The 21,148-nt window shown below is 41.5% G+C and overlaps 2 protein-coding genes across 9 annotated transcripts in view; one reads left to right on the forward strand and one right to left on the reverse strand.

The window, feature by feature from the left end:
* The window catches only part of LOC140455128 (RNA-binding protein 4B-like), a 118,398-nt gene extending 97,268 nt beyond the window's left edge, over positions 1–21,130 (forward strand). For all 5 annotated transcript variants that reach the window (XR_011952772.1, XR_011952774.1, XM_072549790.1 and 2 more), the window contains one exon: positions 19,170–21,130. Coding sequence is in view for 3 of the 5 variants with exons in the window: in XM_072549790.1 (XP_072405891.1) it covers positions 19,170–19,251 (82 nt within the window). In the remaining 2 variants the exon portion in view is untranslated. The remainder of the gene's footprint in view (positions 1–19,169) is intronic.
* Positions 7,743–21,148, reverse strand: part of LOC140455130 (SLAM family member 9-like) — a 62,569-nt gene continuing 49,163 nt past the window's right edge. Inside the window, exons 5-6 of one of the 4 annotated variants that reach the window (XM_072549794.1) lie at positions 20,982–21,055; positions 7,743–14,013 (exon numbers count right to left, since the gene is read on the reverse strand). In XM_072549794.1, the coding sequence (XP_072405895.1) occupies positions 13,888–14,013; positions 20,982–21,055 (200 nt within the window). In that variant the 3' untranslated portion in view covers positions 7,743–13,887. Of the gene's footprint in view, positions 14,014–14,046; positions 15,501–16,759; positions 21,056–21,148 lie in introns of those variants that run through there. The other 3 variants (XM_072549795.1, XM_072549796.1, XM_072549798.1) reach the window with 3 other exon arrangements.

Below are 21,148 nucleotides of genomic sequence, written 5' to 3' on the forward strand. Positions count from 1 at the left end.
ATTCATGAGATGTGAATGTTGCTGTTCAGGCCTGTATTTGTTGCCCAGAGGGCAGTTGAGAGTCAGCTGTATTGCTGTGGGTCTGGAGCAGAATGTCAGTCGGAACAGGTAAGGCTGACAGATTTCTTTCCCTAATGGGCATTGATGAACCAGGTGGGCTTTTCTGATAATCAGCAATGGTTTCTTGGTCATCATTAGATTCTTAATCCTTGATTTTTATTGAATTTGAGTTCCTCCATCTATCATGGCAGGATTTGAATCTAGGTGAATATTACCTGGGGTTTCAGGTTATATTTAGTAATAACAATACCACTTGGCCGTCACCTCCCCTTAAATTATCTCTATTATTCCTTTCATTTGCACAAATCTGTCAATCATTGGTGCTTCAATTGCCTAGGCCATAAGCCTGGAATTTCTTGCCTAAATTGTTTGCCTTTCTCCCTGTCTTTCCTCCTTTAAGACACTTCTTAAAACCTAGCAACTTGACCAAGCTTTTGATTTTCTGGTCTTAATATTGCTTAATATGTTCATTTATATTTGTTAGTGCTGCAGTAAATGCATTTTACTAATTTATAGATACAATATAAATGTAAGCTGTTGTTTGAAGCTCAACTCATCCTCCATTGACCTTCCTATACCCCACTTACTCCCTGTGCATCCAATTAAAGACTCACCTTTTCCACAGACTGAGCACTGATTACGGTTTATCATTACCAATTGATGCTTCGCTTACATGTCACCTCCCAGTCACAGACCCATTTTTTCTGCTCTCTCATGCCATTTGCACTTTCTCCATTGTGTTTGCGCTGTTCTTGAACCTTCGGCACACAGTCTATAAATGACTATCAGAGCCTCAAAATTGGGCATATTCTGGTCCTGATACCTACTCTCATGAAGGGAACTTTGTGGTTGTATTCAAGATTAACATCAACCCAGTCATTTGTTCAAAATGTTAATGCAATAGTTCTATCTAAAAGCTGAGCAGTATCAGGAAGCAAAAGTCGTGATCATTCAAATTTGAAATATAATTCTGTACTAAAGTAATTTATTTATCTTTGTTTATTTGGAGAGGTGATGGCTCAGTGGTATTATGGCTAAACTATTAATCCAGTAGATACTCTGGGGATGTTTCATATTCTCAGTACCATGGTTTGAATCCTGTCCATGGCAGATGTTAGAATTCATATTAATTTAAAAAATCTCGAATTAAGAGTTTACTGTCAGCCATTAAACTACTGGCAATTGTCAGAAAAACCCATCTGGTCCACTAATTTTCTTTCAGAAAGGATTCTGCCTTCCTTACCTTTTCTGGCCTACATGTGAATCCAGATCTGTAGCAACGTGGTTGGTTCTTAACTGCCAATTAGTGATAAACATTGGCCCAGCTCATATCCGTGAATGTGCAAAAAAATTGTATATCTTAATAACATTGTTGAATATTTCCCATTGGAATTGCAAAATCAGGTCCAAATTTAAAAATGATCTTACCAACCCTGCTTTAATGTGGCTCAAATATTTTTGTTCATATTTCCCAATATACATGTTCCATCACATCCAGTGTTCCAATATTCAACCTTCTTAAGGTGAGATTTACTGCATGGAATTTTTTTTTACTGAATTGTAATGATTCATAACAAACCAACTGAAATAAACCACAGTGAGCATGGGCAAGCTTCAGATGCAGCGTAGGGTAGGTTGCTGTCTTTCATAATGCAAATAACTATTGTCAGAGATTGTAGTAATTTTCCATTTGTTTTTCACGGTTATCATAAGCATGTTTACATCAACAATGACTCCCACCGTGCTGCTTAATTCTGGTAGTTAGCTAATGAAATGCAGGATAATACAGGCATCTGGATTACAAAACCAATGAAATAGCTACCATACTACCTGGCCAATAATATCACCGTAGGTAATGTCTGGCTTTGTGTTTTAAGTGTTTAAAAGCAGGAAGTCTGAAAGACAGGCTGACTTGTGAAAATTGCTGATGTTCCTGTGTGTTAAGTGTATGACAGATGAAACTGTTTTCAGAACGATATTTAGGAGGTGAAAGGTAAGCAGGAATACTTGAATCCTTTAACATAGTTTTTGTGTGGTGAAAGCAAATGCTAATGGCATGATGGAAGCTGATTGACCTCTGGGGAAGTGCTCTGCAGTTCTTGAGATACAATACATGAGGCCTACTGTCTTGAGAATGTTGAATGATCAGTCACTCCCTGCATTTTCCAGACACAGCTGAACTGACGCTACCCTCACATCATACACTCTGACTGACTTGTGTGATACCCTTTGCACAATAATTTATACATGACATAGCAAAGAACAGGTTTTCAGCTGCAAGCTCAGATGAGCACTAGCATTTCTTCCAGGACCAGGCACTTAGCCTGTTACTACAGTGATTTTTAAAAAATAATTTCTGTTCTTGTGGTGTCTCTGAAAGTGCAGCGAGGTGTTCTTGAATGTGTTTTGATGAATTAGCCGAGAGTGTTGCTACATCCTTGTAGTGAGGGTAGAAGATTTAGTGAATGGTCCACTACCCATTCAAAGACTGCATCAGGAGTGGGGTGGCAGTTGCATACTTGGTCTGAGAGGGAAATGGATGGGAAGAGGCTACAGGGTGGACAAGCATTTTGGAACTGGATTCTGTAGTGATTATAATAAGGTCAGCAGCTGAGCCTCATAGAATATAAGTTCCCTGATTGGGGCTGTTAGTCTAGACAGATCAGGGAGTCCTGGCTAACAGATTAAAAGAGGGTCGCCAGAGATTCTGTCACTCTAGTAGCTGATTCGGAAGAGGCAGGACTAAAGTCAAGGACAATTCATGTGCAAATAACGAATCACTTGGTGATGGGATACTGGCGTCTGTGGAGTTATTTCAGATTCCACTTTTTCATTGACAAGTTACTGTATGCCAGGCGTCCCAACGCATACGGCATCTCAGTGTGCAAGACCACTGATCTTCTTCAGTATCCTGCACTATTGAGGTGCTCATACAATGTCAGCGTAGCAGGACTCATCTACTAATGCCCCTACTGATGAACTGGCAAATAAAACATCATTTACTCTGATATGGTTGCAGCTTGTTTGTGGCCAGTGACTTACCATGGCACAGATTAGATTCCCTACAATATGGAAACAGGCCCTTCGGCCCAACACGTCCACATCAACCCTCCAAAGAGTAACCCACCCAGACATATTCTCCTACATTTACCCTTGACTAATGTACCTAACACTATGGGCAATTTAGCATGCTCAATTCACCTGACCTGCACATCTTTGGATTGTGGGAGGAAACCCACACAGAAAACTCCACACAGTCACCCAAGGTGGGAATCAAACCCGAGTCCTTGGCGCTGTGAGGCAGCAGTGCTAACCACTGAGCCACGTGCCACCCAGATCTCAATAAGGCCTCTTTATTAGTTATTTGGCATTGCGCTGTGTTCCACTTGTCTGGGCAACTGGAAACTCTTGGGAATCACAAAGCAAAGAATCAGAAGGAGAGGGTTGGAATAAAGGAAAATCGATGAAAGAGGTGAATGGTTACATCATCTACAGCTTGGCTATCATCATAGCATGCATCGAAAAAGGGCACAAGTAGGAACATACATAATCTTCACTATTCTCATTGATGCTGGATGACTTCTGATCATCGACATGGGGTTGTTAAGACTTTTGTGGAATTATTGTCAGGCACTTGGGTCAAGGCACTGGGAATCTGGTCACCTACTCCCAATCTCTTCTGAGTGTTGTTCTCGAAAATCCGTGACCTCTTGTGGAACCATGGTGTCTCTCCTTTTGCCTATCTCTACCATTAAATTGCCATTGCTATATGCTGGAGCCTTCTGGAGAATGGAAATGTCTGTGATTTAATTGAAACTGAAAGGCTGTGTTACTGCCTCTCTATTTTGATAAGGAATGAACAACAGTATTTGGTGTACATGGTCCAGCCCACCATTTGTTCTTAAGGCAGCCAGTTATTATGCGGTGAAGTTGCACTGAATGACAGGAAACTCCTGAACATTTTGTTTCTAAATGCTGGAGCCTTTTTTCTGCCAGTGTGTTTTGTTTTCTTTGACTTGGGAGGTGGCAGGATAGTGGTAATGTCAGCGGACTAGCAATCGAGAGAGCTGTTGCCCTGGGGACAAGTGTTCCAGTCCCATTAAGTCAACTGGTAGAATTTAAATTCAGTTAATAAATCTGGCATTGAATGCTAGTCTCGGTCATGGCAATGATCAATTGTTGTAAAAATTCATCTGGTTCACTGATGTTCTTTAGGAAAGGAAATCTGCCATTCCTACCTGATTTACCCTACATGTGATTCCACACCCACAGCAAATTCTTAACTGTAATGGCCAAGTAAGACAGTCAATTCAAGGGTGATTAGAGATGGGAAATATTGACCTTCTCAGCCACACCTACATGCTATTAAAGAATAAAGTAACAAAATATTCAGCAGTCTCATTCAGCACAATTTCACCACATAATAGTGGGTGTCCTTAAAAAAATAGTGCGCTGGACCATGTACACCAAATATAATATTGTTCATTCCTTTTCTGAATGCAAAGGTAGCCAGTAATACAAAACCTTTTCAGTTTCAATTAAATCATGGAAATTTCCATGCTGCCCACCTTCACCACAATATTGGTAGCATGCAAATTGCAACTTCTGTGCCTGATAATCGGTACTGTCCAATTTTAGCTCAAAACATCTGCACATTAACTTCATTTTCAGTAGGACTGGGAATTTCTTCCATTTACCTGACTTAAACTTGGTGAATTTGCAGGCAGCAACATCTAAAAAAGTTATAAATTTGATTCTTACAGTTGGAAGTTTTGTTCTATACAAGTTTGTGGTTTCACAGAGATGATTAAGCTAACAGAGTACAATTTCCTGTTATGTTTATGCCCTGCTATGCAGAGCGCATTGAATTAAGAAAAAAGTTCACCAGAGACTTAGTGTGTCTTAGTTCAAAGTTACGTTTACTGTTGTGAACGTCATGTTGAGGTTATGCAGGATGTTCATGAGGCCTCTTCTGGAGTACTGTGTCCAGTTCTGGTCACACTGTCATACGAAGTATAGCATTAAGCTGGAGAGGGTTCAGAAAGGATTTACCAAGATGTTGCTGGAAATGGAGTGCTTGAGCTATGAGAGGCTGGGATCTGTTTCACTGGAACATAGAAGGTTGAGGGGTGACCTTTTGGAGCTTTATAAAATCATGACGAGTATAGGTAAGGTGAGTGGGAAGTGTATTTTCCAAAGGGTGGAGGATTTAAAGACTGATGGGCATATTTTAAGGTGAGAAGAGAAAGATTTATAAAAGATATGAGTGGCAATTTTTTTACACAAAGTGGTTTGGGTGTGGAATGATGTTACAGAGGAAGTGGTAGATGCAGGTACAGTTACAACATTTAAAAGACACTTAGATAGTACATGAAAAAGAAATGTGTGGAGGGATATGGGCCAAGCATAGGCAGGTGGGACTAGTTTAGTTTGGGTTTATGGTCAGTATAGACTGGATTCTGTGTTGCTTGACAATGGTATGATAGGATGATGATGGAACCATTTGGCTTTCTTGTTTATTGGGAGCCAGCTTTTATATTAGAGAAATGATGTTCCTATGTTGTGAGAGTATTTGAATTCATGTAATATGTAATTACTGCAGTAAAAGTTGATTAACTATATTTTTGGATACCATATATATAGGCACAAAAGCAATATAATTATTCTACAAATCTTTCTGGCTCAGAACCTGGTAGTTTAGATGTGTTGTCATCCACAGGTAGTACTTGCTCAGAAGCAACAGATTACTGATGCTCAGTCTGGGTGCTGCAAGGGGCATTCGGTTCCTGTCCTCATCACAGCCTTGGTCCAAATGTTGATGGGAGAGCAGAATTCCAGCAGTGGGGTTTTTGATATCGAGACCAAGTGTGATCAAGGAGCCCTAGTAAAACTGGACCCAGTGAGAATTGGGAAAAATTCTCTGCGGTTGAAGTTATTCCTCCTACACAAGATGCTTGTGGTTCTCGAAATTCAATTATCTCAGTGACGGAACATCACTGTGGATGTGCTTCAGGGTAGATCTTTTTAATCAATAGGTGTGAAGTCATTATGGGCACACCGGAGAAGCAGTTCGGACTTGAACTCAGGCCTTCTGGCCCAGGGTGAGGACCCTACTACTGTGCCAAAAGTCCTTGTTCCTCAGGGTAGTGTCCAAGTCCCAACCATCCTCAACTGTTCCATCAGTGACCTTCCTTCCATCATGACGTTAACACTGGGGATGTTTGCTGATTTAGCACCACTTGTATCTCCTCAGATATAGAAGCAACTCCTGTCCATATGCTGCAAGACCTGGACAATATCTGTGCTTTGCCTGATAAGTCTAAAAGAACATTCTTGCTACCCAAATGCCATGCAATTCCTCCCCACAATTAATACAAGCATAGAACACTTACCATGTGATACATGATGCAGGTGTAAAGCAGTAACGGTGAGAGACTAAAATGAAAAAATCTAGAAGTAAACTTCCAAGTGGATTATTTGATTTCATTCCTTCATGGAATGTAGGCATTAGCCAATCATAATTGCCACACGAGCTGTCTTCCTGAATTGCTGAAAACCAGTGTCTAGGCACATCCTCATTGCTGTTAGGAAGTGAGTTCCAGGATTCTGAGCCAACAAGACTGTCTCCAACAAGAGAAACTCTAACCATCACCCTTTAGCTTTGCATAAGATTACAATAACTCAATCTCACTATGTCTGAGGTTTAGCATTGGTCAGAAACTGAACGGAACTTGATACAAAAGCAGGTCAGTGGCTAGGAATTCTGCAATTAGTATTTTTATTCTGTTTCCCCAAAGTCTGTCTACCATGTACAAGGCCAACATCAGGAGAATGGTTGAATATTTTCTACTTGCCTGGACAAGATGCAGCCTGAACAATATTGAAGGAGCTTGACACCAACCAAGATGAAGAAGCCCATTTGATTGGCATCCCATCAACTTCATTTGAGATTCAATCGCTTCACATTGACTCACAGTGGCAGCAGTAACATCTACACAATGCACTGCAGCAGTTCACCCAGACTTCCTCAATAGCATCTTCCAAATTCACATCTACTATCCAGAAGGATATGGGCAGCAAATGCATGGGAACATCACCACCTACAAGATCCACACCAAGCCACACACAATTCCGGTCTTAGCAACTCTGCTTTTCTGGAATCTTGAAACTCGTTAGCAAAAAGCTAAATGACAGTTCACCTCTGCCTTCTCCAAGTCAATAAATGATGGCCTCGCCATGAATCTCTCACCCAAAAAGGAATAAAAACAACCCATCTGAGAATCACTTCCATGCTATATCATCTTAACATTTCACTCTCACTACTTAACACTCACATCACCAGTCACATGGTAGAAAAGTACTGTATTTTCCTTAATTATGGGACAGAGTGTAACTGAACCACTGGGTGTTTGTGCAGAATCTTTCAAATCTTTGCATATAGCTTCTCTTTGTGTAGTTAGGCTGAGTGCTGTTTTAGCCTGGCTGAGTACTGGCTACTATCCAGGCATTGTTCCACACCTCCAAGTCAAGAAGAAAGGTAAACAGCCATTGACCCCCACTTGTTGGAATGTGTCTTTTTCAGACTTCTCAGGGAAAATCCTTGATACGGTCCACCTATCCAGTCAAAGAATTACAGCACTGGAGCCAAATCTTCATAGACTCATAATATTTTATTTACAGAGTCAGACAAAACTTATTTTTGTTCCTGTAAAATCTTTTACAAATATAGACCAAATTAATCAATTAACTTAAAAAATATAACATTTAAAGAAGTATTGGAACATCACAAAACACAATACATCAGGTGGTCAAAAGAAGTTTACAGTATTTAACTTATATTTAGTTTTGGCAGGCAGCATAGGGTGTGGGGGTAAAATGGTGCACTCCAGACAAATTAAAACCATAGGTTAGGAAAGGTGCAATATCACGCTGAAAGAAAGGTAGACGTTCCATGATTTACACCCTGTATTAGTTACAGGCTATTTTAGCCAGGCCAAGCAGAAGGACTTCGATCTGCAACCTCTGCCCAAGATGGAAACCACCTCAGGAGAAAGCTGAAACTCAGGGAAGGCTCTTTTTTAAAAACTATTTGTTCTTGAATTATACATTGCTAGTTGGGCTTTCCGCTGAAGGGCTTTGCCCGAAACGCCGATTTTACTGCCCCTCGGATGCAGCCTGAATTGCTCTGCTTTTCCATCACCACTAATCCAGAATCTGGTTTCCAGCATCTGCAGTCATTGTTTTTACCTAGCTTTTACTGCCTATCCTTAATTTCCCAGAGGGCAATTCAGGATTAACCACATTGTAGTGGATCTGGAATCACATGCAGTCCAGATAAGGCAAAAACAGCAGATTTCCTTAGTGTATATTAGTGAGCCAATAGTCAACAGTGATCGTGGTCACATTAAATGAGCGATAATTCCACTCTCCAAATTTCACAATCTGCCATAATGAGATTCAAATCCCCTGTCCCTTGGAAGGCTGGTCTGGGAAACTGGATTGTTAGTCCACTTCATTACCACTACACTACCACCTTTCATCATTGTTTAACATATCCCATTCACCAGTATGTAAACCAGGTTTGTGGGTTAACTATCCATTATAGAATCTTCTCTATTTCCATTTCCTACAAGGATTATAGCGTCAACTTTCCTCCAGGAAGTATATATCTATCAGGACTCAATTCACATACCAAAAATATCTAAGTGAAAATCAATTTTGTAGTTTGTAGTTCTCTGTCTCTTATAATGCAGGGAAGTAGCTGCCAGGTATATCATCTCAAGTGCACATCAGACTGTACTTTCGTTATTTTTACTCATACATAGAGTAATAGAGATGTACAGCATGGAAACAGACCCTTCAGTCCAATCCGTCCATGCTGACCAGATATCCCAACCCAATCTAGTCCCACCTGCCAGCACCCAGCCCATATCCCTCCAAACCCTTCCGATTCATATACCCATCCAAATGCCTCTCAAATGTTGCAATTGTACCAGCCTCCACCACTTCCTCTGGCAGCTCATTTCATACACTCACCACCCTCTTTGAAAAAGTTGCCCCTTAGGCTTCTTTTATATCTTTCCCCTCTCACCCTAAACCTATGCCCTCTCGATCTGAACTCCCCGACCCCAGGGAAAAGACTTTGTCTATTTATCCTATCCATGCCCCTCATAATTTTATAAACCTCTATAAGGTCACCCCCCAGCCTCCGACGTTCCAGGGAAAACAGCCCCAACCTGTTCAGCCTCTCCCCATAGCTCAAATCCTCCAACTCTGGCAACATCCTTGTAAATCTTTTCTGAGCCCTTTCAAGTTTCACAACATCTTTCCGATAGGAAGGAGACCAGAGTTGCACGCAATATTCCAACAGTGGCCTAACCAATGTCCTGTACAGCCGCAACATGACCTCCCAACTCCTGTACTCAATACGATTACCAATAAAGGAAGCATACCAAACGCCTTCTTCACTATCCTATCTACCTGCGACTCCACTTTCAAGGAGCTATGAACCTGTACTCCAAGGTCTCTTTGTTCAGCAACACTCCCTAGGATCTTACCATTAAGTGTATAAGTCCTGCTAAGATGTGCTTTTCCAAAATACAGCACCTCGCATTTATCGGAATTAAACTCCATCTTCCACTTCTCAGCCCATTGGCCCATCTGGTCCAGATCCTGTTGTAATCTGAGGTAATCCTCTTCGCTGTCCACTACACCTCCAATTTTGGTGTCATCTGCAAACGTACTAATGTACCTCTTATGCACGCATCCAAATCATTTATGTAAATGACAAAAAGTAGAGGACCCAGCACCGATCCTTGTGACACTCCACTGGTCACAGGCCTCCAGTCTGAAAAACAATCCTCCACCACCACCCTCTGTCTTCTACCTTTGAGCCAGTTCTGTATCCAAATGGCTAGTTCTCCCTGTATTCCATGAGATCTAACCTTGCTAATCAGTCTCCCATGGGGAACCTTGTCGAACGCCTTACTGAAGTCCATATAGATCACATCTACTGCTCTGCCCTCATCAATCTTCTTTGTTACTTCTTCAAAAAGAGACATGATTTCCCACGCACAAAGCCATGTTGACTATCCCGAATCAGTCCTTGCCTTTCCAAATACATGTACATCCTGTTCCTCAGGATTCCCTCCAACAACTTGCCCACCTCTGAGGTCAGGCTCACCTGTCTATAGTTACCTGGCTTGTCTTTACCACCCTTCTTAAACAGTGGCACCACGTTTGCCAATCTCCAGTCTTCCGGCACCTCATAAGGTCACGAGGTTTGAGATTTATGAAAATACAATAAATGCTGAGTTGTGAAATGCTTTACCACAATTACTATCAAATTGGACCAGTGTCTTTTACAATGCTCAAAGTCTGCATTTGGCACAAACCTTTATTTGTTGCCTGATGGTATCATTTCATTTAGAGATGCTCTAAGTCTCTGCAGTTACCTAATATCACATCTCCACCGTTTTAAAGCTTCAATTGAGCTATTCCCTGAAGGGATCAGAAAGCTGATCTGCCTGACTCACGATCCTGTGGTTGAAATTCAAGCATTTTAAATGCATTAGTCTGCATTTTACCAAAAACTGACTAAGTATCAGATTCAGAGAATATCACGGAGGATTTCTCTCTCTGAACTCTCGTAGGTTTTCTCACACTACTCTCCATAACTCGTTCATTAACTGTGTACTACTGTTCTAAGGAGTGCCATGCACTCAACAGTGATGGAAGTATTCTGAACACTATCATGACCTGCAGGTGTTCACAGTGCCATTGTAAGAACCCACTACACACCAAGTTAGATGTTGTCAGTCAGGAGCTGAATTTCAACATTTCTGTGTATGGTAAACTAACTCAGAAATTGCTAAGAAAAGGAAGTTAGCTCCACATTAACTAGGAGGTCCTGGTGGACAGGTGGTGCAGAGGAGTACCATCCTCTAGCACCAGTGTAGACCATGACACTGTACTTTACCAGGCTGGTCTGAAGTTGCACCAAGGTTAGTTTGGTTTCCACAGTCTGAAGAAACACTTGGCGTGCTGCAAGAACTTAACCTTTTCCACTCTGTGGGGATAAGCACCTCTGTCTTCTCTATGCTCCCTCGCAATCACTCTAACTCTATTACTGCACCCACTGCCTATCAGGGCTCATCGGCTACAACTCTTAATATGGAATGCAGCATCTTCGCTCACTTGCATTCACACACCCCAACCACAATCTGCACCTTCCCTCCACTACCAACCCTGTGTGGGTTGTGTACTCAATCGACATAAGAAATAAGACATAAGAGGTCTGCTGTGTACTCAATTGGAAGACCTCACCTCCTTTCAGCATTCAGCTGCTGTTAGGCTGCAGCTACCACGTGATTCTCGCTAATTATGAAAACTTCATGCTTTTACTGCTTGTTCTGAGATTGGACTTGAGCTTGGAAACTGTGATCCACAATTGTGAATGCCACTACCAAAACACAAGGCCTTCTGTTTGCATTGATACTCTGCAACTGAAGCAAATTTATTTTTAAAAGTTTATTTCATTTTGCAAATTAGTTGTGGGGGGCAAAACTCATGATATCGTTCATGTTTTCTGAAGAACCTAACATATGGTTAATTGTACACCATTCTTTGTGGATTTTCTTTTGTAGTTGGCTTTGAAAGACTCTTTTGTTGAATGTGCAACTGCTTGTAAATAAAGCTATTGTGAGTTAAACACTCAAACACAATGAGAATACCTTTAGCAACAAAGAGGAAGAGTGTCTTCTTTCACAGGGAACTACAATTTAGAGCAATATGTTATCCATTAGCTTTTTTTTGAATAATGCAGTCGGGACTTTCCCAACCAACCATCTGCTTTTTCTCCTCCCTCATTATGATCAAAACAGAATGAGCATATACTGAATGTGTTTCTATTTTGCTCTACTTGCTTAACATTGAACTTAGAAATAAATGGAGGACATGATGGAAATCACTGCAGTTTTCAACTCATCCACAACACCTCAATAGCCAAGATGCAAAATTGGCTTGAAGGGAAGAGACAGAGTTTGGTGGTGTGGAGGGTTGCATTTCAGACTCGAGGCCTGAGATCAGGTGGAGTGCCACAAGGTTCGGTGCTGAGTCCACTCCTTTTTGTCATTTGTATTAATGAGTTGGGTGTGACTATAGGAGATATGGTTAGTAAGCTTACAGAAGACAAAATTGGTAGGGTAGCGGACAGCGAGGAAGGTTATCTCAGAGTACAATGGGACTTTGATCAGATGGGCCAGTGGGCTGAGGAGTGCCAGATGGAGTTTAATTTAGATGAACCAGGTAGGACTTATTGGTAAGTTCCTGTGGAGTGTTGCCGACCAAAGAGACCTTGGGATGCAGGTTCAGTTACTTGAAAGTGAAGTTGTAGATAACATAGCAGTAAAGAAGGCGTTTGGTGTGCTTGCGTTTATTGGTCAGTGCATTGAGTAGAGGAGTTGAGAAATCCTATATAACAGTTGTGCAGGACATTGGTTAGGACATTTTTAGAATACTGCTATTCTTCCTGCTAGAGGAAATAAACTTGAAAGGTTTCTTAAAAGATTTACAAGGATATTGCCAGAATTTGAGGGTTTGAGCAATAGGGGAAGTTGAATAAGCTGGGGATGTTTTTCCTAGAGCCTCAGAAGCTGAGCGGTGACCTCATAGAGGTTTATAAAATGAGAGGAATGGATAGGCTGAATACCCAAGGTCTTTTTCCCAGGGTAGGGGAGTCCAAAACTAGAGGGCTAGGTTTAAGGTGATAGGGGAAAGATTTGAAAGAGACCTAATGGGTAACTTTTTCACACAGACAGTAGTGCGTTTGCGGAATGAGCCGCAAGAGGAAATGGTGGAGGTTAGTACAATTACAGCATTTAAAAGGCATCTGTTGGGTGCATAAATAGGAAGGGTTTAGAAGGAATTGGGAAAAATGCTGACAATTGGGGCGGCATAGTGGCTTGGTGGTGAGCACTGCTACCTCACAGCGCCAGAGACCCAGGTTCAATTCCAGCTTTGGGCAACTGTATGGAGATTGCACATTCTCCCCATGTCTGTGTTGGTTTCCTCCCACAGATTAGGTGAATTGGCCATGCTAAATTGTCCACAGTGATCTGGGATGTGTAGGTTAGATGCATTAGTCAGGGGTAAATGTACAGTGGTAGGGGAATGGGTCTGGGTGGGTTACTTTTCAGAGGGTCGGCATGGACTTGTTTCGCTGAAGTGTCTGTTTCGACGCTGTAGGGGTTCTGTGTTCTATGCATTAGGACTAGATTAGTTCAGGATATCTGGTCAGCATGGACGAGTTGGACCAAAGGGTCTCTTTCTGTACTGTACAACTCTGTGACCTCTTTCCATCTCTTTAAATGAATTCTGTCTCTTGGCTGTTTCACCAATCATTTAATTGTTCCCATGATCATCCCATATAACAGTGAAGCGCTTTGGAAATTTTAGTCATGTTAAAGATACTATATAAATGTAAGTCGTCACTGTATCTGCACCGTGCCAGTACCTGCATTCCTCATTTTCACACTCTTGTATCACCCAGTGTGCTTTCTTTTCCTCATACTGATGGCTTTGTGAATGTCCAACATTTTCAGTTTCTGTTTCCTTCATTTCATTAAGTTCCAAGCATCGAGTCCGAAATCCTTTCTTTGGCGCTGGATCTGCTTTCTCATAGAAGAGAACACACCCAAGTCAGCTGTAAGAACAAGAGCATGGCAAGCAAGAGACCACCAGAATTGTTAAGGCCATGTCAGGCTTACTGTTGTCTTCCATACATCGTTAGATGCCCATCAGGCATAAGCACTTGCTTCTTCTTCCATCTCAGTCGCTATCATTGGGTGTTGACGTATTAGGATTGAATTTTATTTCATCGTATATTGTGGTAAGTTTAACTCCTCCACCTTGCTGCTTTTCGCTGGTATCCAATTGACATAAATGTCCCTGGGACTTGAAAGAAAATAATTTCAGTGGAATATGTTGTTTCGCATTAGAAATTGAATTTTTTTTGTGAACAAAATACTTTCTATAAAATGAATCAACAAAATAAAAAGCATCTTTCAATCAGCTGCTGCATACTATAGAAGAATTTGATAGTGTCAGGGTCATGAAGAAGGGCTTTGCATTTTGTGGTACTGCTGGAGACCTCAGTTGTAGAGTAATATGAGTGAACATTCAACTGGAGAGTGATACACAGGGAGTTTTGGATTGTACAGGCATTCACAGGATAGAAAGGGGCCAGGTCTGGAATGTCAGAGTAATAGAGACAGAGCTCTGATTATCATTAGTTTTTGACAATGTGACATTTAATTTTCATAGAATCATAGAATATGGAAAGAGGCCATACAGCCCATCAAGTCTCCACTGACCCTTAGAAGAACAGCCCATCAGACCCAGCTCCACTCCGCTATCCCCACAACCCTGCATTTACCATGGCTAATCCACCCACCCACACATCTTTGGATGGCTATGGGATAACTTAGCAAGCCAATCCATCTTGCGCATCTTTGAAGTATGGAAGGAAACCAGAGCATGCAGACAAGAGGAGAACGTACAAACTCCACACAGACAGTCACCCAACACTGGACTTGAACCTGGGGCCCTGGCACTGTGAGACTGTGGTGTTAACTACTGCTAAACAAGTGATATGTTTTAATTTTGGAAATGCACCTTTTCTCTTTCCTGTCCACTGCACTATCAGTTACTACTTGATTACTCATTAGTAGTCAAAAACAGCACATTTGCTGTGAGCGTGCTGTTGAGTCTGTGGCCAAGGTGAAAACCACACTGCTGCAGAATTTATTTGCAAACCAATTATGGGGAGTGTTTTGCATTCTCTGTACAATGCCTTCAATTTTTTATCTTCTTTTCTTGTCAGGTAAATGTATCCCTGTGCTTCCTCATTCAAGTAAAACCTGAATTTTCTGATACTACTGTAGTTAGGTTTGCATAATAACTGGAATTAAAAGTAGAAGGAATTAGAACTTAGGACAGAGCAATTGACAGAAACAGAGAAGATGGCCAGCATTGCCACAGTAACAAAAGTATGAGAGAAATTGAGGAAAAATCATAATGACCAAGGAAATAGTAAGTGAGTGAAATATGAAAACAGCAAGTGAGAACTATACATTAAATGGAAAAGTCCTGGGGAACATTGACATACAGAGAGATCTAGATGTTCAGGTCCATTGTTCCCTGAAGATGGCAACGCAGGTCAGTAGCGTGGTCAAGAAGGCATATGGCATGCTTTCCTTCATCGGATGCAGTATTGAGTAGAAGAGTTGTCAGGTTGTGTTACAGTTGTATAGGACTTTAGATCGGACACATTTGGAATACTGCGTACAGTTCTGGTCGCCACATTACGAAAAGGATACGGATGCTTTGGACAAAGTGCAGAGGAGGTTCACCCGGATGTTGCCTGGTATGGAGGATGCTTGCTATGAAGAGAAGTTGAGTAGATTAGGATTACTTTCATTGGAGAGAAGGAGGTTGAGGTGTAGACAGAGTGGATAGCAAGGAACTTTTTCCCAGAGCGGAGGAATCAATTACTAGGGGTCATTAGTTCAAAGTGAGAGGGGAAAAGTTTAGGGGCAATATGCATTCATCACGCAGAGGGTGGTGGGTGCCTGGAATGTGTTGCCAGCGGAGGTGGAAGTGGCGGAAACAATAGCGTCATTTAAGATGTATCGAGACAGAGGGCAGGGAGCAGAGGGATACAGATCCTTAGAAAATAGGCAGCAGGTTTAGGTGGAGGATCTGGATGGGCACAAGCCTGAAGGGTCAAAGGGCCTGTTCCTGTGCTGTAATGTTCTTTGTTCTTTGAGAATAACACATAAAATGAGTGAAGCAAGTAAGAAAGAAAGTAAAATAGAAAGAAATTGGCAGCGTATAGGAGACATTACAGGTATTTTTAATATATTATTTCAAGTGGAAACCCATGGAATCAGATAACAGATTGGTTTTGTACTCTGTTTAGTACTATCATGAATGGACTTTAACTAACTACAGAACTGCACTCAATTTAGTTAATTTCAATACAGATGGGGCCACAGTTTTAGAGGAACACAAAAGGATTTTTTATTTGCCTCAGTGGCCTAAAATTAAAGAAGTGAGATAGTAACACTTTAGTTCACAATTGGATAGTGAATGGCTATGGGGATCTTATCTGAAATCTTATACCCTTGAACAATCGGTTAAAAGAATAGGTAAATACAAGACCTATAACATTGTAGCTGTGACCTTTTTATAAGCAACAAAACAATATCCAAGTTGAAGGCGGAAATAGTCTTGAAAGGATAAGTGGCCCACTCCTATTCTTGAATAATACAATGTGAGTACGTGGACCGATCAAGCAGATCTTGAAAACAGTAATTAAATCTCCTGAATAAATCAAAGGACTTCAGATACTGGGAACCTGAAACAAAAATTGAACTTGCTGGAGGAACTCAGCAAGTCTAGCAGCATCTGTGGAGAGATGTTGATATTTTGAGTTAACTCAAAACACTGACACTGTTTTCTTTCCACAGATGTTGCCAGACCTGCTGAGTCCCTCCAGCAATTTCTTTTTATGTACTAAATCTCTTGAGCTGGCTGTGGTCAAAGGCAAACCTTCATCAGGGAGTACTGTCAAAATGTTGATGCAACATTAAGATATTGTCTGGAGAGAGACAAAGAAAAATGCTGGTAGAATCAGAGCTTGACAAATAAATGCGCATAAGTAAGGCATTAATTGTTTATTAAGTACTAATACAATGGAGTCTGATTCGAAGACAGTAGAGCAATGGAAGATGTCAATGAATCACTTTTGATGCAATGACAGCCTCATGAACAGCAGTAATAATACATTGAAGGAACACAATTTGGTCAGGGCATATGAACAAACATTAGAATACAAGAGCAAGGAGGTTATATTATGTTAGCACACAGAAACAGCAGCAATGCAATATTAATAAATTGATGAGAGTAATAATAGAGGATAGTGATAACACAAACAAACATATTAATAGAACATCCCATATAGATCGAAAATAGCAATAATACAATCATATTCGTAGAAGTAGTTAGATCGAGACACAATAAATAAAGTTAGTGGTATGCTGGGTAGCATGTTAAATATAGTTCTCAGCAATTTTCAGATTCAGTGTAAGATTCTTCCCCAAAGCTTTTGGGTTCATTATGTCCAGATTCAATGAATAGCTTTCAGCCTCATGTTTCAATGGACAATGCCACCTGCAGGCCCATGCATTAGACAGACATTAGTGTTAAGTCCCCCACTTCTTTAGAAGATGGAAGATGGGGTTACAATTCTTCCTGAGACACAATATATACTCTTTGTTCAGGCACCAAAAACAAGAATTGCAGTGCTATGATATGATGTCATTGTTAGATCAGTAATAAAATGTAAATTTGGTGTGGACCACGAGATGAATCTTCACTTCCAACTCAGACATGTCCTGATCAGATGGACAGAGCAGGGACAAATAGAGTTCAACCCAGAGAGGTGTAAGGTAATGTTCTGGGATAACTAACAAGTCAAGGAATTACACTATAAACTGGAGCAGTTTAGTGTATATGTCTGCAGATCTCTGAATGCCTTGAGTTGCCAGGGTACAGAATGCAAGGGCAAGGAGGTTATACTGGAACTGTGTGAAGTTGCTGGTTTGGTCACACCTGGAGTACTGCATGCATCCTTGATTTTTACATTACAATAAGGCTCTGATTGCAATAGAGAGGGTGCAGAGGAGATTTACTAGGATGATGCCTGGGATGGAGAGTCTGGGCCATGAGGAAAGATTCAATAGACTGGGGTTGTTTTCCTTGGAGCAGAGAGTTTGAAAGGAAACCTCATAGATGAGTATAAATTATGAGAAGCGGGAGTATGTTGCATAGGAAAGCAGTTTTCTTTCCATTGATAGAGACGCCAGTAACCAGAGACATCGATTTATGCCAAAAGGTAGAAGGCTAGGAGAGGAGTTTAGGATAAATCTTTTTACGCAAAGGGTGCTGGGAGTCTTGAACTCACTGCCTGAAAGAGTAGTTGAGTCAGAAACTCTTGTAATGTTTACACAGTAAACACTCTTGTTTTAGCTTTGAGGACAAAGAGCTGGAACATGTAATTAATGTCAGATATTTGTTGACCAGCATGGATAAAGTGGGACAAATAGCCATCGTTGTGTCATAAACGCCTGTGAATCTTGTGAGATATTTGTTCATGTCAGCTTTGCCCTTGAAAGTGAACTAAGATGCTTTGTCAGCGTTGTCGCCCTGCTGGTTCTGTTGTGTGTAAAACAAGCTTGTTTTGTATTGTCAATTCTTCTCAAGTATTATATTACAAGTTATTCACTTCTGCTTTCTCAGAAGAGAGGGGAAATAATTTGTAATTTATCCAGCAGCTCCAGGTACACATCAGAATTTGACTAAGAACACTGTTTTGCATATGAGTTTGTACAATGAGCTATCAAAATCCAATGTGGGGTAATGTAAAGCAAAGGTAACTGCCAAAGAATAATTCTCAGTTGATTACTTTATGGAGAGGATAGCTACATTCACAGCAAGATTACCATGTGTAGACAGTTCTTCAATTATCTTGTGCTAGACCCACAGTCATTCTTCTTGAATGTTACAGCTGAGATCTACTGTCAAAGTTTGCATTATGTGTCAGGTGGAAAGCCCAGTATCCCTCTCTCTGGGCGAAGAGGCCCAGATTCAAGGTCTACCTATCCCAGAGATGTATCAGAGTCTGAGCAGGTTGATTAAAACAAACACCCCATCGGCTCTTGTAGTGCAGTGGTAGGAAGCCCCTACCTCTAGGCCAGGAGGCCTGGGTTCAATTCCTGCTTTCTCCAGAGCTGTGCCACAGTATAACTGCACAGGTTGTGGGCCATGAAGCTCTTGTGGCATAGTGGTAGTGCCCCTACCTCTTAACCAGGAGGCCTGGGTTCAAGTCCTATCTGATCTAGGGATGCAAGACCTGATTTCAGGTCCCACCAGTTCCAGATGTGTGTTGCAACGTCCTTTGACAACATTGTTTGTAAAATACCTGCTGTGTCATGAGGCTGTAGAATTCAGATCTCTAACCATTAATCTGTTTTGTTTTTTAACTACAGATCTTCTATGAGGGACACAGTGAAAACGTTCCGCAGAGCACACAAGAGCAGAATATCGATCCCAATTAGCTGTCTGCTGTGATGTGGACACCACAGAGAATTTGAGAGAAACTGGGTGAAGCTTATCCATCTGTGTTTGTGCCTGGGTTACTGAATTCCTGAGTGGAGAAACTGGCTGAAAATGAATAAGAGTTTGAAAAGGAAAAGGACAGGTGATCTGAGCTGGTTAGATACTTGTACTAACTTGTACAGTCAACAAGAAACTCAGATTAAGGACGAAAACCAATAGTGACTGAAAGGAGCAGACATATCATCAGGAGACAATTAATAATGTCAAACTTGGGTTTTTATTCTTGTGAAGGTGTTCGGAGAAGTGAAGGCTGAGGGAAGAAAGGAGCACCGTAGTTTTCAGGCTCTGCAAAAGGATCAGCAAGAAAGAAAAGGGCTAGATTTTCTGACAGTTTGTCACCCCTTATTTCTGAAAGAAGAGCACATTTCTGATGAGAGAATTCAATCTGGGCTCCTTCAGAAGAGCACATCCATCCTTCCATTCTGACAGTTCTCTTATAGTGCAGCACTGCTGGGAGAGAGCAAACCACTTCCCTGTGGATCAGGAACAGAATATGGGTGGGGAGGGATGTGGAGGCAGAGCAGGGGAAGTTGGGGTGAGCAGAAGAACGGGCCAAGGTGGATCTTGTCCAAAGTAGAGGAAGAAGGGAATGTGTCCAAAGTAAGGATGGGCTGTGCCTGGTCTGGAGTGGTGGAGAAGGTAACACAAGTCCCATGGGGCGGAGACAAATCTGGTCTGAACAAGGGAAAGGTGGTCGCAAATCTGAGAATGGGGTGTTTCAGGTCTTGGACCGAGAGAGAGAGGAATGTAGTCAGGTTAGGGTCTGGAAAATTGTAAATAGTCTGGGCAACGGTGCAGTTGAGAGCCAAACATGGTGTTAGTATTTAATTGTCTAACTTTTCTTGAGTAGCTATTTATTTGGCTTCAGCAAACCCTCCAAGTTTTCCAGTTTAAATTGATACTGTCAGAGGGCTCCAAGTGTAGAGGAATTACCCAGCGGAATCTTCAATTTCCTGGACAATTCCTTGAGAGTTTGCTATAATGGGAATCCCACAGGGTTCCCATGTACACCTCCTTTGTGTGATGGAGTAACAACTGTTGACACGACAGTAAATCCAGGCCAGAGTGACACTAAAGAGTCCAGGTCTTTGCAGTTTACAAGGATCAACAGATTAAAGTTTGGAATGCAACTCATCGCATCAATAAAATAAAGAGAGAATGGAAAAGTTGGAAGTTACACATTGGTGATCAAATACATGTAAGATGAGCATTTGAGAACTCCCGGCCTACACCCAGGTCCTGTGATAACCGGGTACAACAGGACCCAACATCTGGGGCTCCGGGGGCCGTTGTTCTCAAGTTAGGAGCAGGTCTGCTGTGCTCAGAAATGGGGCCGGGAACTCAGGCCAAGAGAGGTACCTGTGCCTGTGACTTCTATTGCTGCCCTTGCCTACACTCCCATCACCCTTCAAGATGGGAGGAAGAGAATTAAAAAAGCAATGTGTTACTATTAGAAGCCACGACCCCCACTCCCTCGCCCAGCCTGAGGGGCTTTGGAGTAGTTGTACGATGCACTGTAACTAATGTGGAACATCCATAACTAAGTGTTTCTATGACTGTATTTGAAATTAATAAGTTACCTGCAGTTTTAAGTAATGCTGCTTTTCCCCATTAAAACAGCCAGAGAAAGCTGTAGAGAATGAGAGCAATAAACCCAACACAGCTTTGCTGCTTATACTAACCTGGTCCCTGGCATTGCTCGATCTCCTGATTTCAGCATACAGTGCTGGTTCACTTGCCGCCTCATTGTTACGAGCTTTAAATAAAAATAATTGCTGTTGGAATTATGTCTGGCATGTCTATTTGTAAAATAAAAAGAAATTCCCTCAAATTTTGTACTGTCTTTCCT

Source organism: Chiloscyllium punctatum, chromosome 30 (genome assembly GCF_047496795.1).
Source record: "Chiloscyllium punctatum isolate Juve2018m chromosome 30, sChiPun1.3, whole genome shotgun sequence".
In the NCBI taxonomy this organism is placed as follows: Eukaryota; Metazoa; Chordata; class Chondrichthyes; order Orectolobiformes; family Hemiscylliidae; genus Chiloscyllium; species Chiloscyllium punctatum.